Source organism: Brassica napus, chromosome C5, assembly GCF_020379485.1.
Source record: "Brassica napus cultivar Da-Ae chromosome C5, Da-Ae, whole genome shotgun sequence".
Taxonomy (NCBI): domain Eukaryota; kingdom Viridiplantae; phylum Streptophyta; class Magnoliopsida; order Brassicales; family Brassicaceae; genus Brassica; species Brassica napus.
In genome coordinates, this window is record NC_063448.1 from 39,598,323 (window position 1) to 39,614,630 (window position 16,308).

Here is a 16,308-nt window from a genome sequence, read left to right on the forward strand (position 1 = left end):
TTTTTTTTTTTTTTTTTTTTTGGACCGATTACTTGCAAATGTTTTGTGGTAATCGATCGAATCATATCTTTTTTTTTTTTTTTTTTTTTTTTTTTTTTTTAGGAAAACTTATACAAACCGGAATCGAATATATACACTGCGATGCAATCACACACTTACAACACCCAATTTTTCTATTTACACCTCTAGACACACAGGTCCGTGTCTAACCACCTAAAGGTTCCGATCCTACCTAAGCAGTCGGATGAACCATGTCTACCCTAATCTCTCCATTGTTTTTGCACATGTATGCACATATGATCAGTGTGTAAGAATGCATGAAGATGAAATAAAAGGGTAAGGTGTAGGTGAGGTACCAAACTATTGATGAGTCTGGCCATTCAGGATTATTAAAGAGTGGTAGAATGTGGTAAAGAAACGAGCTATCTAGTAACCTGCATATTACACTTAAGAACACCAAAACGCATCAAATAGACCAAAACATTAATTAAAACCGACCATTTAATTGCTCCAAAACGAGTTTAAAACCGTTAAAAACACGGAATATCAAACTACTAAGATTGCACTCGGAAAATTTCAGAACACAACATCTCTCTTTCTGTCGAAACTCCTTTCTATCTCGCGATCTAAAATCGAAAAAAACCTAAAGAAAGCACATATATCTCTCGAGCTAAAATCAAACCAGCTGTTCCTGTATTCGCCGATTGAAAGTAAGCAAATGGATAAGTCGTGGATTTGGCTTCCAAGGTATAACCTAAAATCCCTCGATCTCATTTCTACTCGCCGATTGAAATAAAGCTAATTTCTTTTGTCTGATTCTTGTAGGAATAGCCACGAGTATTCAGAAGGAGCAACTAATTTTGTGAATTCGTCCGCAAAAAGATTGGGAAGTCTGTCTGAAATGCTATGTCCTTGTAGAGACTGCCGCAATTTGACCCATCAGTCACTGGATAAAATTGTGGAGCATTTGGTGATTAGGGGTATGGATAAGAAGTATAAGAGTTCTCGTTGGAGTATTCATGGAGAAAAAAGAGATTCTGCAGAAGACAGTGTTCTTCAATATGAAACAGAGGCGTTTGATTTGTTTAAGACAACATTCTCCATGGACGAAGGTGGTCCAAACCAGACAACTGACAACGAAGACGATGAATCACCAGAGGAAATTGAGTTTAAGAAAAAGCTCAGAGACGCTCAAACGCCATTATACTCGGATTGTCTCAAGCACACAAAGGTTTCAGCTATCATGGGACTTTACAGATTCAAGGTTAAAAGTGGTGTGTCGGAGAACTACTTTGATCAGCTGTTGGTTTTACTTGAGGATTTGCTACCTGAAGACAATGTTCTTCCCAAGAGTTTAGCTGCAATCAAGAAATTTCTGAAGATCTTTGGGTTCGGCTACGACAGTATTCATGCTTGCAAGAATGATTGCATATTGTATAGGAAGGAGTATGAGAACCTAGAAAGCTGTCCAAGATGCAAAGTTTCAAGATGGGAAATGGATAAGCACAGTAATGAGTTAAAGGTGGGGATTCCGGCAAAGGTCCTTAGATATTTTCCAATCAAGGACAGGTTTAGGAGGATGTTTAGATCACAAAGGATGGCTGAAGATCAGCGTTGGCACTATAGCAATGCCACTGAAGATGGTACAATGCGGCACCCTGTTGATTCTATCTCTTGGGCACAAGTGAATGCTAAATGGCCAGACTTTGCTGCTGATCCACGGAATCTTCGACTTGGGATTTCTACAGATGGGATGAACCCTTTCTCCATGCAAAGCACCAATCACAGCACATGGCCAGTGTTGTTAGTGAACTATAACACGCCTCCAACCATGTGTATGAAGGCTGAGAATATAATGCTGACTTTGTTGATCCCTGGTCCTACTGCTCCTGGTAACAACATTGATGTTTACCTAGCACCACTGATAGACGATCTAAAGGATTTGTGGGCTGAGGGTATTGAAGTGTATGACTCATTTGCGAAGGAGAACTTTAATCTCAGAGCCTTGCTGCTTTGGAGTATCAGTGACTATCCAGCCTTAGGAACACTGTCTGGATGTAAAGTAAAGGGGAAAAAAGCCTGCAATGTATGTGGAAAGGATACACCTGCAAGGTGGCTTAAGTTTAGCCGCAAGTTTGTCTACATGAGTAACAGAAGGAGACTACCACCTGGCCATCGTTACAGATATAAAAAAGCTTGGTTTGACAACACTGTGGAGGAAGGGAATGCTAATAGGATACAAACAGGCGCTGAGATATATGAGACACTACAAGCTTTTACGAATGATTTTGGTAGACCTCTAGAGAAGAAAAAAAAAAGGAAAAGACTAGAGTTGGAAGATGATGAGAGGTTACAAGAAGAAGAGTGTGAAGAATCAAATGAACTATGGCGGTGGAAGAAGAGATCAATATTCTTTGATCAACCTTACTGGAAGGTAAACTATAGTAACTTACCTATATTATCTGATTACTGGAAGGAGAGATCAATATGTCTAACAGTTTCTTGTTTAATGTGTTAGGAGTTGCCTGTTCGTCACAATATTGATGTTATGCACGTAGAAAAGAATGTGTCCGATGCTATATTGTCTTTGTTGATGCAAAGTGCGAAGTCAAAAGATGGGTTGAAAGCAAGAAAAGACTTAGAAGATATTGGAATCAGAAAGCACTTGCACACAGAGGTGAGGGGAAAGAAAACATACTTACCTCCTGCTGCCTACTGGTTATCAAAGAGAGAGAAGACCATTTTCTGCCAAAGGTTAGCTAAGTTTAGAGGCCCTGATGGTTATTGTGGTAATATTGCGAATAGTGTTTCAGTAAACCCTCCAAATATTGGTAGTTTAAAGTCGCATGATCATCATGTCTTAGTACAGAACTTGTTACCAGCTGCATTAAGAGGGTTGTTACATAGGGGTCCTAGGATAGCCATAAATAGATTATTCAGTTACTTCAACAGGTTGTGTCAGCGCGTCATTGACCCAGAGAAACTTATATCCATGGAGACAGAGTTTGTGGAGACAATGTGTCAGCTGGAGCGCTTCTTCCCTCCAGCCCTTTTTGATATCATGTTTCACCTTCCACTACATTTATCAAGAGAGGCACGGTTGGGAGGACCAGTTCACTTCTGATGGATGTATCCCTTCGAAAGGTTTGATCAACATCTCTCTTCAATATATCCACTTCCCACAATGATGTTTGACTAATATTCATATTTCCTGAGTTATAGGTACATGAAAACACTAAAGGCTTTTGTTAAGAATTATGCAAGGCCAGAAGCATGTATGGCTGAGGCGTATTTAGCTGGAGAATGTGTTGCATTTTGTTTAGAGTTCCTTAAAGAATCAGTACCAGTTCAAGAAGCAGTTAATCGTAATGAAGATGTTGAGGCTGATAGAATGGTGGTTCAAGGCCGACCTCTGCAGAAGGGTATAGAGGTTACCCTGTCAGATAAAGATAGAGACATTGCACATCGATATGTGCTAATGAACATGGCATCTTTGGATCCCTTTCTTGAGTAAGTAATTCTCTATGTTTCTTCTACTTGTTTTACTCATAATTTCATTTTCATATACTGTTGTTTAATTTAAAATCAGGATGCATTTGGAAGAGTTGCAAGCTAAGGATGCTCGATTGGCTAAAAATGAAACTTTGTTATGGAAAAACCATACTGAACACTTTACAGAATGGCTTAAAAATAAGGTTACAAACTCCAAATTCTTTTCTTGATTATTATTGTAAATACTGGTTAGCTTGTTTGGTGATGACTGGTTAGCTTGTTTGGTGATGACTAGTTAGCTTGTATCATGATGCCTGGTTTGTATCTTGAAGAACATGTCCATATTTTAGCGAATTGATGTCTGAGTAGCTTATAGCTTCATGAAACTGTCTGGATTTTTAGTATTTTGATGACTGGTTAGCTTGTAGATTGATGATTGGTTTCGTGGTACATATTATCATGTTTTGATTATAATTTAAGTACCTCGGCTTGATGATAATCCTCTGATTTCCTGCGGCAGATTCATTTAGACTCAAAAGATAGTCATTCTAAGGAGATAAGGTGGTTGGCATTTGGACCAAGAAATGTTGCTTTAGCACATAAAGGATTCATCATCAATGGCCAACGGTTTCATACTGATGCGGTCAAGCTGAAGACACAAAACAGTGGAGTAACTTATGAAGCCTTTAGCATGTGTAGATCAAGTGCAAGAGATATGAGACAGGTCGCGGATATGATTACATACTATGGAGTGATAAAGGAGATTTTGGTCATCGACTATCACATGTTCAAAGTGTCACTCTTTAGATGCAACTGGGCAAACACAGCGAATGGTGTGAAGGAAGAAGATGGCTTCACTCTTGTTAACCTTCATATGAACCAAGCAGCCTATTTGAAAGATCCATTCATTCTACCTTCTCAAGCGAAACAGGTTTTCTACTCTAGGGAGGATGATGCTTCAAATTGGTATGTTGTTATGAGAGCACCACCTAGAGGTTATCATGAGTTGGAAACAGAAGAGGATTTAGGTGGTGCTCCTTTACCTGTCCAAGAAGTTGATGATATGGGTGATGATATGGATGATGATAGTGTATATGTTAGGGATGATTGTGAAGGTTTATTAGTGGTAGATTGATGATATGTTGTATGCTTGTGTGATGGTTTGTATGAATGTGATAATGTTGTGTTATGAGATTTGAATAATTATATTGATTTTTAGAATTTTAATAATTTATTTTGTTTTTATTTCATATTTTTGAATTAATTATTTAAAAATCAATTCAATAATTATTATTAATTAATTTTGGGATAATTATAAAACTAATTAATAACACGAAACATTTGCTATCTTTGCTACTAGGAAAAATCAAATTATTTGGTTCTAATAACATTTATTAAACGTTATTATAAATACTAACAATTGCGAACAAAAAAGCGCTATTGCTATAAACTTAGTAATAGCACAGAGGAAAATCGCTATTAAAAGGGTTGGACTTTTTATAACGGGTGATGTCAGAGCGTCCAAGGAAACGCTATTAAACTAAAATGATAGCGCTTTTCGTCCGCTATTACTAACCACATTTCCTGTAGTGTCAGATCTTAAATAGAGGAAGCGGCTGTGAGAACGGTGGTGAGAACGATGGTGATAACAGCGGAGAGATAACCGGCGGTGAGAACGATGGATTAGAGAGAATCGACCGAAATCTTCTTCGAAATCGCCTTTGAGAAAAACGACGTTAGGGTTTTCTGAATTTCGCGAAAAAGTGAATTAAAAAAAAAACACCTTATATGTGGCTGGTAAATAATTCGGTTAGGTTTAAAAGTACATTGTAAAATTAAAGGTTCGGTCCGGTTTGGACGATTTACTAGTAAGTCGTCTGTTGAATACTGTACATCAGAGTAAGTCGTCTCAGATCCTAAATTTAACCCCTAAACTAAATTGACTAAATTAACTAACTAACCACGTTATAAAGCCGTAGTTATATTTAAATAGTGTTTACTATACGCAGAAATAAACACACTTAGGTAAATTTTAAAGTTTTCAAAAAAAATATTTATGCATTCCAAAATTTAACTCTAAGAACACATACAATACTACAACATATGTTGGCAAAACCTAAACCAATGAATATCATGACTCACTACTTTCACTCATCTATGTTAAAAACAATTAACTTTTGTTATATCTTAATTTATATCTCTTAAAACATATGTTTATTACATGATTTCAATTTTTCACTTATCAAAATATTTTTTACAAAATTTTTAAATTATTTCTAAGTAGAACTAGACTAGACGACTTTCCAGTAAGTCGCTATAAAGTCGTTTGGACAGACGACTTACGGAGGTTATAAACGTAAAAAAATTTCGGTTTTTTTGTTTGTTCACAAGGGGCTGGTTGTAATTTCAATAGTCTTTTAGGTTACTTTTGCATTTTATTCAAGTTTGAGTTTACTTTACATTTGAAATCAAATTGTGAGTCATATTTGGCAATTTTTCCAAAAACTAATTATAAAATAAGGAATTTTTTTTTTGTAAAACGTAAATAAAACGAAAATTTAAATGTAAACTTATTGTTTTGTTATAAATAACTAGATTTCCTTTTTAATAGATATTTTCTGAACCAATAATAACTTCAAATATTTCACTTGATATGATTGTGACATGTGTTAATAAAAACAATTATATTTTAAAATGTGTTAATAAAAAGCAGACACTATTTCAAAATATTTTTTTCTAAAATCCAAAATAAAAGTGATTTATAAAATAAGTTTTTTTGTGTTTCTAAATCCTAACCAAAAGATGCTTTTATTTATTTTACCTTTTAAATCCTGACCAAAGAGAACTGTAAAATATTATTTTTTTTTTCATCAACTGTAAAATATTTTTAATAGTAATTTTTGATTTTAATAATTTAATGATAAACATGATAACAGTAAAATATTATGTAATATTAACTTTTTCCTTAAATCCTAAGAAAAACCTTAAAAGAATATTTGATAGCATTTTTAAAAAAAAACCTAAATGGAGGATTGTAAAACTTTATTTGATAATATATTTTCAAAAGAGAATTTGATGATTATCATGATACTAAAAATTATTTATTTAACAAAAAAAAATTGTAAAAATAATAGTAATACGAATTGTAAGAATTTGCAATTTAAAATTATTTAATAGTAGCTATAAATAATTATTTGATAGTAATTTATTTAATATTGAAATTATAAACATAAGATATTTTTAAAAGATTATATGATAGTATTTTTTATTTTATTTTTTTAATTCTGAATAAAATAAATTTCTAAAATATAATTTTTTTTGTCCTTGCAAAAAAAAATCTAACAAATTGTTTAATAGTAATTGTTTTTAAATAATTTGATGACAAACATGATACTAAAACTATTTAATTAACAAAGATCGAAAATTAGGATGTTGTTGTGATATGTCTTTATGTGTTTACTCATACCAAAATGAAAGACATGTTTAATATATATTTTCATGTTTGGTCATAAAATAGATTATTCTTATTGTCACCGTAAGAATCTATATATATATATGTGTGTTTGGTCAATAAAAAATCAAGATTCATTGTCATCTTATTAAAGTTTTTAATTCATTTTCAATTACATTGTTATTTACGAAAATTTATCCTTAAGAAATAATGAATAAAAAAATTATTTAATACTGGATAAATTTAATAAAACATATTTATTGTTACTGAAAAGGAGAAACAAGTGATTTGAATTTAATAATAAAGCACAGATAGGAAAAAATACAAATCTAAAATGGAAAAAATTAGAGAAATTGCTTGCAACACTATAAGTTGTATACCAGTTTTTAATATTATACTAGATTCTAATCCGCGCTAAGTACGGTTTTTATTTTTAGTTAAGTAATTTCAATAATTAGATCACACCAAATTTGGTCTCAAATTTTAGTGTTGCACTAAAATTGTGTGATTTTTGCAGTTCTATTGGAGAAGATTTGGTGTAAAAATTACGTTAAAATAGTGTTTTGCAGTTGGGTTGGAGTTGACCTGAGTAAGGAAATCTAATAAAAATTTAGATAGTCGCTTCAGATGATCTTTTGAAATAACCAATTGATTCATTAATGAGCCTTCTGTATCTTTTTTTCATGGCAAAAACATATGGCTTATAACCATCTGTAATAATGGCAAACATCTATGGAAAGGTCATCACTGTTGACACTATACTAAAACTGCATATCCATACTCTGGAAACTGAGCAGAAATTAAACCAGCAAGGATACAATTATTTTTAGGATAGCATATAACTCTTGAAAAGTCATTGTTTTGTAATTCATAGACATCATTTTTGATCTTTGTAATAAAATATTACAAAAAATAATTCATGAACTATACGAATAAGAAGTAGAATAACCAAATCACTTACCATCCATTCATCTAGGACTGGGCAAATAAACCAAACCCGAAAATCCGAACCGAATCTGATCCGATAAAAATGAATCTGAACTGATCCGAACCCGACATAAATACCGAATGAATTTTGTTTTTTTTGGTATTTTGGATTATGGGTATTATCCGAACCGAACCCGAACCTAAATGGATATCCGATAGAACCCAAAAATTTAAAAATTACAAAAGAACTTCTACCAAATATGATCTTAATTCTTAATATGTATCCAAAATATTTAAAGATATTATTAAACTTCTAAAATAATTATTTGTTACATGAAGGTTGATGGTGGAATGTAGCGGTTGAAGCATGGAGTTTTTAGATTTTGGTTTTGTTGTCATTGAATAATTCTCATTTCACGAGAACTTAGTTTTTGTTTTATGATTTCATTTATCTGGTTTTCTTTCTATCACTAACTATGTTTATCTTTCACTTGATTTTGAATGATCATGTTTGATGTTTTTTCTTATTTTTGAATCGATTTTACTTATGTTTTGGCTATTAAAATATGTACAAATCATGTATTTTAAATCCGAAGAACCGATTTCATTTATGTTTTAGTTACAAGATAGGTACAAATCAGGTATTTTAAAACGGAAGAACCGATTGGTACCCGAACCCGAAAGTACAATGGGTTATACCGGTTCTTTGAAGATTTACTAACCCCGACCCGAACCCGATAGAATCCGAACCGGTCTCGAACCGAACTTTTATATAACCCGAATGGGGCTGACTTTAATAAACCCGAATGGATAAAACCGAAACCCGATTGGGACTCCGAATGCCCATGCCTACGTTCATCCATCCAAGTGCTCAAAACAAACGATCAAATGCTCGTCCAAGTTACAAAATTGTGTAAAACTGGGCCTGAATGTTTTTTTTTTTTGAAAATGGTAAAATTATCCATTCAATTCTGATGCAACTCTGAGTAGTGATCACATGATGGTTTAAGATCTTACCCCTGAATCTTCAACAACAGGTCTCCCAATCCTATCCATCTCTGCACATATCTCATCGATGCTTCTGTAGATGAAAGCAACATCACTGGATATTTTCTGCCTGATGGCAGTCTCGAGAGAGGAAAAGCAAAATATAGTAAAAACTACTTAAGTTAAATATAATAATATATATAGGACGCACAGAGACGTGCCTCAATAGCAAACATCAATTCAAAACAATCACCACTAAGCTCAAGGATTAAGGAAAAGCAAGATAAGTATCAGTGCATTTATCCTTTTTGTTTAAAAAGCCAAATTAACTTTGGCAAATCTCATCTTGTCAGTAAATGAAAGCTTTAAATCATCATCAAGCTGTAAATCCAAATTTATTATACATCATGAGACATAAGCAAGTAGTGAACACATCTTCATGTCAGTAATCAATTAAAAACAAATACTTTGAAATTTCTCAAACCTCAACAAATAACTTTGAGTATTTAGATGGCCACTCCTCTGCTTCCTTAAAAACAGACCTGTATAAACAATGTCAATCTTTATATATTATTCATATAAGCTACACTTTTTGTCAATCTTCATATATTATTCATATAAGCTACACTTTTTGCAATGCTCCCATATAGAACTATATATACGTCAAAATTTTACCAGTCATTAACGCCTTTGATATAGATAGCACAGCCACGCCCGAAAAAAGACCCATCAATCAAAACCATATAGTTGTTTCTAAGAAACAATAAAGCATAACCCTGTCACTCTTTTCTTCCATAAAATTCAAAAAGGTCGAGACTTGAACGATCAACGGTACTGCATTTTGGTGAATGTTGACTTCCATGTTATTTTGATCTATCAAAGTCCTAAATGGAAGAGAAGATACATCGTAAAACCCTAAATGTTTTTAATACCGATCTTAGAAAAGAGGAAATGGCGAAGAATATAAATTGACCCATAGGTTTTACTCCTTCCTATGAGCAGAGGCGATGGTGTTCCTGAGGACTGAGTTTTGGAAATCTAATGGCAGGATGACTCGATAGATCTTCTTTCTGAGACAGTTGTCCTCTATTGCTTCCCTCCCGCATCAACCTCTGGAAGCACTCTCGCATGATTTCTGGTCTACGAAATTAGATTTTTGTTACACTAAGAAATTTTATATATTTTGTAGAGAAAATACATTAGCTGAAGATTATATCATGAATAACATTTATGATATACGTAAGTCTTAGTAAGACCAATTTAAACTTAAGTAACAACCTTTTACAAATAGATAAAAACTAGGACTCTATTTTAATAGAGTAGATTCATCCAAAAATACCATAACATTTGAATTTAGGATTTAGTAATTACTGTTTATAATTTAGTATTTAGGGGTATGATTGAGTTAATAAGTTATCTAAAGTCTCTAAAATGATCTATATAATATTGAATGTTTTTTATTTAAAAATTAAGAAGAACATCTCAATTACCTCCAGGATTGTGTCTTCTTTAACCTTATTACATCATATAATAAAATAATTTATTTATTCAATTTAAGATTTATCACCACAAAACTATTTCCTTTTTCACAAAACTACAGCTAAGAAGTTATGTTTTCTATAAACAATTATTCACAAAATCAAGTTTCAGAAACATGGTCTTGAAACATGGTCTTCAACATGCACATAATGTTTTGTGGCTATAAGATGCATGTATTGATGGTTTAATTATCATTAGTTACATGATAAAATGACGAAATAAAAATGCATAGATTATGCAAACCAAAATGTATATATGATAACAGATGCACAAAAAATTCAAAGACCCTAAAATGATAATACAAACTTCACTAAATGACCAAGAAAACATTATAATATATATGTAAACAAGAATAATAACATTTAGTAAGTTATTACATACATTAAATTATAAGAAAGTCTATGCTGTTAACATTGACTCAATTAGCCTTATTTAAATTTAAATATTTTAATTTCACTTTAATTCTTACTTCAGGTTGGGTTTGGTTTAAATTTTTAGGTATCAATATTTTTATAGTCTTAAGTACAAAGTTGATAACAATTCATGTATGCACCATGATTATGAATATACAAATATTAACTAAAACTTATGTGGGGGAAGTGATCTCTTAATTCTAAAATAAATCTCACACTATATAAGCAAAAAAAATCTTAAAACTATAACAAAATGATTTATTGTTTTTTTATGTTTTTTTATGAAATTAAACATCAAACAAAACCCGTGCAACGCACGGACCCATATCTAATTTAAAATAAAATTGAGAAAACTATGAGAAAAACTTTTTTAAAAAAATTTGATAAAATCATAAGAAATAGTCTGCTCTCTATAAGAGAAATGGGAGAAAATACATTTGTTGAAGCATAAATAAACAAAATAGGGAAGCATTATAATATTTTTATCCAGTCATTATTTTGTTGTTTTAATTCTATAAATATTCAATAGATTTTGACTCGCGCTTTGAAAGCGTTTGATTTATTTTTTTTTAAAATTGTGGTCAATATTTTTTAATTATAATATTATGTATTTTTATATAAAATAATTTAACATATATATATATATATATATATTTGTTATGTATTTATATAATTTGTATATATTTGTTATGTATTTAAGGATATTTTTGGTTACTTATTTTTATAATTTGTTAGTATAATTTTATTCAAATAATTTATCTAACGAAAGAAAAGGAAAAACTATAACTGCGTGTGTTTTGAATTAATGATTCTCATCTTTAAAGATATGGCAATATTGAAAACCAACTAAAATAATTAACTGATCTATTTTTGCGGGCAATATAATAGATCTGGTTTATTAAAAATCCGATATAACCCGGTAAAAACCCAAAAACTTACTATTAACTTGCGATCTGATACCATTGATCCGATAAAACAAAAAATATCTGATAGTATTTTTTAAAAAGTTGATTAAATTACTCATATATTTTTTAATATTACATAAATTAGTGATTCCTTAGAATTTGATGAAATTTTATTATGTTATCCAAATAAAAAATGATAATATAAATTTTTTTTATTGATATGACAATATTAGTTTATTTTTGTTATTAATAACCTATTATATGTTTGTGTTTTTATTTTAGATTTAAAATTTTATTTTAAGATAGTTTTTAAAATATTCTTGAACATTCGTAATTGTCATATCAATATTATGTATAAAATGACATTATACATGGAAAAATGATATTCAAATATGTATATGATATATGGCGTAGGATATATGATTTTGGTTTGAATTGAAAATATGTATAATATTCAAATTATCTATTTTGAATATTGATACGTATATTTAAGAAAATAATATTTTCATGTTTGTTAATTTATTTATAGTTCATAATATATTTATACTTATATTAAATTTAAAGTGAGTATATCGTTTAAATATATATATAAGCCCATTATTTATAGATCCATTTATGTGTATACGTAGGCCCAAAACCAAAAAACTTAAATGTCATTAATGAATTTTATTAATCCCTTGTAAAAATAATGGTATTTTTGAAAAAAACTGCAATTTTCATTAAGAGTATAATTTAGGAATGATCATATTTTAATGGTATTGATAGTTCTAATTAAAAAGTACAGTTATTCTTGGGTTAGGTTCATCAACCAATAAAATTTTGTTATTTTATATTCGTTATTTTTTAGAACAGGAAACAAAATTTTATGACTTGTCTGGCAGATTTATTTTCTCAGTTATATTAGACTTGGCTTTCCTTTTAGTTTTGGTTATCAATGATAGTCATTGCTTCAATCCGGTCTTAACTCATGTGGCAAATCCTCATAACCGTGAGTTCATGTCGCAGAGGAGGGAAATCACGGCGAATATGGTTTGTTTATGGTGTGCGGCAAAGAGAAGATGGTAAGAACGAAGATGAAGCTTTGTTGTTTATTTGTTCGTTGAGCTTTATTATTCATTTCTTATGAAAAAACGTAATTCATTCTAAAAAGAAAATAGATAAAATGTTAAGATATATTTTTAGTTAGCATAATTAGAAAAAAAATAGATAAAATGTTAAGACTGTTATGAATCATGAAGTGGATGGTCCATAACCTATATCATACAAGTTCAAGACTAGAATTCATTGGGGGTTTACATCCAGCCACATGGAAGACCCATTCAACCTTATGTCTTTATGAGTTTGACCATGTCATTATGTAGTGTATTTTTGTAATCAATTCTCCCTTTGACTCCACCTTGTATGAACCACTATATATAGTGGTGTAAGCAATAAGAAATATACAACACATTCTCACAAATCTTCTCTCAAATCTTAACACGTTATCAGCACGAGACTCTCTCCACCTGAGCAATCCCATCCGCCGGCGATCATCTTTTTTCCGGCCATCTCTTCCGGCCCTCAGCCTTGCTCCGCCGGCCAAGTCTATCCCTCTCACGGTTTTCCGGCCAGCTCCTCCACCTCTCTCTCAACCACCTCAATCCGCGGATCACTTCCTCTCTCTCACGGTGGTCCATTCAGAATCCTTGTGGTGTAAAAGGTAAACTAATCAAAACCTAAAGATCTAAGAACATCATATATCTGAATCTTGGATCTATATGAATCCTAAAACTTATAAAAATCTATAGATCTAAAATTATCTCAAATATTAATCTTGAATCTAAGATCTATATGAATTTTGATTCTAAAATTATTTGAATCCTAAAAACTTATAAATCTATAAAAATCTAAGTATCTCTAAAAAAAAAAAAAAAAAAAACTTATAAAACTTATTAATCATTTAAAGATCTATATGAATCTTGATTCTAAGAACTATTTGAATCATAAAAAATATTAGAGAAAATCATAAAATCATAAGCCTTTAAATCGGCTCTCCCTTTTTCTCTTATTTGATCCGAAGTTAAATCCGGATTGTCTAAAGGATCAAAACCCATAATCAAACCCTTTGATCATCCACATCACCAGCTATTCTAGCAGGATGAATAAGCCGGCCATCAAAAACCTCACCATCAAAATCCTTAAATCTAAATATGTATCTTGATGGCCATTATACATATCAATCCCCTAAATCCTTCTTGCTTGGTTTTCTCAACCAGCAAATCCAAAATTCAAAACAATCAAAAACATCCTGAGCCATATTCGGCCAGATTCTTTGAAAATCAGTCAAACCAAATAAAATCGAAATAAATCATAATCAATGCATATCTTTGACCATTGATGTTTGTTTTTGTAACTGATAAAATTTTAAAAACTTTTCTGATTTTATAAATGCATATTTAATTTTTATAAATGCATATTTGATTTTAATAAATGCATATCTTTGACTAGGTAGTATTTTAAATATTATAACCTATAGTCTTGATTTAAATTAATATGTCATAAGATAAAATAAATTCTGGTTTGATATCATTTGATCACATTATTGTTTGTCAGAATTTATCTATATCTTAACCGGCCTTGAAATCGGTTCATTATAGTTTGAACAAATGATATAAATTTATCTTGATCTAATACCAACCTTAAAACCGGATTTTGTGATGATTAAATCATATATTGAACATTGATCACATAGTTGCTTGTTAAATTAATCTTGATCTAAAACCATCCTTGAAGACTGATTTTGTGATGATTGAATTATATACTGATCTTATATGCATACCTGATAGCATCTATTAGATTAGTAAATCATTAGATCAAACTTGGATTATTTTGAACTAACATTTTTTCCATGCATGCTTGCATATCATTGACTATTCTGATCATGGTGCATTTAAATTAAAATTTAATTGATTCATATTGCTTTCATCTAATTGATTCATATTGCTTGCATCTAATTAGATTAAATCGGTTATTGTTTAAACTAAGCATGTTTGCTTTAATTGAAATAATAAACCTGCCTTGAAACCAAATTGATTGAAAATCTAATTGAATTTGGTTTAGACATATCCTAAAAAAATTATAATTTTTCCTTGTCTTTGTTTACCCTGTAAAGGGGGGAATGAATCAGTTTTATTTTATGCTCTTTAAAAACCAAATATCCTCATGCATTAGGAATCACATATAGATTGTTTAAGTCCAATGCTTAGTTCTGAACATGCATTCAGTTATTTCTTGATCCATGCATTTGCTTGATTTCATCCATCTTGCTTGATCTCATTTAATAAAATGATGATTGATCCTTATTCAAATTCTAAAGGGCCTTAATACCCTATATATATAATCAATCCAATTTGAATTATAATTAAAATGATTACTAGATGCAATGATCAATTGATCATTCTCATACTAAGATTGCTTAAGCAAATAGATTATATGATTTGGGGGAAAGCCTTATTGAAATCATATACATTGATTTATTCTATTGCTTACATAGAATTCTGAGTGCTTGAATTACTCGTTAAATATTCAGATGTCGAGATTTGAACCCTCAGATTACTCTGCCCTAAATCTCTCTGGAGATAATTACCTAGAATGGGTAAAGAATACTCTTGTTGCCCTGAGATCCAGAGGACTCGGACAATGCATCAATGAGTACAATGATATCATTGACAGTGAAAGGCATAGAGCTATAACGATTATTCGTTATCATCTCACTGAGGAACTAAGAGACATGTATCTCCATGTGGAGGATCCTTGTGACCTTTGGTTACAGTTAAGGAAAATGTTCAAACCGGTATCATGGCAAAAGGCCAACCATGAATGGGAGATCCTCAGATTCCAGGATTTTGAATCCGTGGACAAATATAATTCTGCTCTGATGGATATTGCTTATAGTCTTGAACTATGTGGTGAAAGGATAACACATTATTCTTTATTATATAAGACCTACTCCACATTCCATCCAAAGGATGTGCTGTTGCTACACACAGCTAAGAAGTTCACCACTTATAATGACCTTTTGTCATATCTTTTGGCTTCTGAACAAAGAAATCAGAAAATCAAAGATACCATCAACAGATTTGACAAGCTTCAGAAAAGATACATTGAGCTAAAAAATAATGAGATGAGGCCTCCTATAGCTGATGAAGCTGAAGTTGAGCGCCATATGGCAACACATGCATTGTGAAGGCCATATTATATAATTGTCTTTTGACATTCTCATTTTCATGTTTCCTGAGTTTATGTTTCATGAATTGCTTTGATACTTTGCTTTATACATGACTTCATTAATAAAATGAATTGCTTTGAGTTCATGATCATTATCTTATTCAAACTGTTGTTTGATAAGAAACTATATTTATCTGCCTTTATTGTGCCAAGATAAATATGATTGAGGATTAATACGCCAACTCACTTTTTCAAAGAGTTCAAAGAATCCTTTGACAAATGGCACGACATGCTCTGCCATCCAGGCTCAGTTATAAAATACTCTTGAACTCAACTGGACATTCCTTGAAAGAAAAGAAAAGAAGCTCGACCAAGGCTTTGCCTAAAT

At 31.3% G+C, this 16,308-nt stretch overlaps 1 protein-coding gene across 1 annotated transcript; it reads left to right on the top strand.

Moving 5' to 3' along the window:
- The first annotated feature begins 876 nt into the window (after window positions 1-876).
- LOC106403495 lies at window positions 877-4,681 on the top strand. Its single transcript, XM_048758412.1, has 2 exons — window positions 877-3,695; window positions 4,013-4,681. Exon 1 carries the CDS (start codon window positions 902-904, stop codon window positions 2,516-2,518), a length of 1,617 nt encoding a protein of 538 aa, XP_048614369.1. The 5' UTR covers window positions 877-901; the 3' UTR covers window positions 2,519-3,695; window positions 4,013-4,681.
- The last annotated feature ends 11,627 nt before the right edge of the window (window positions 4,682-16,308 follow it).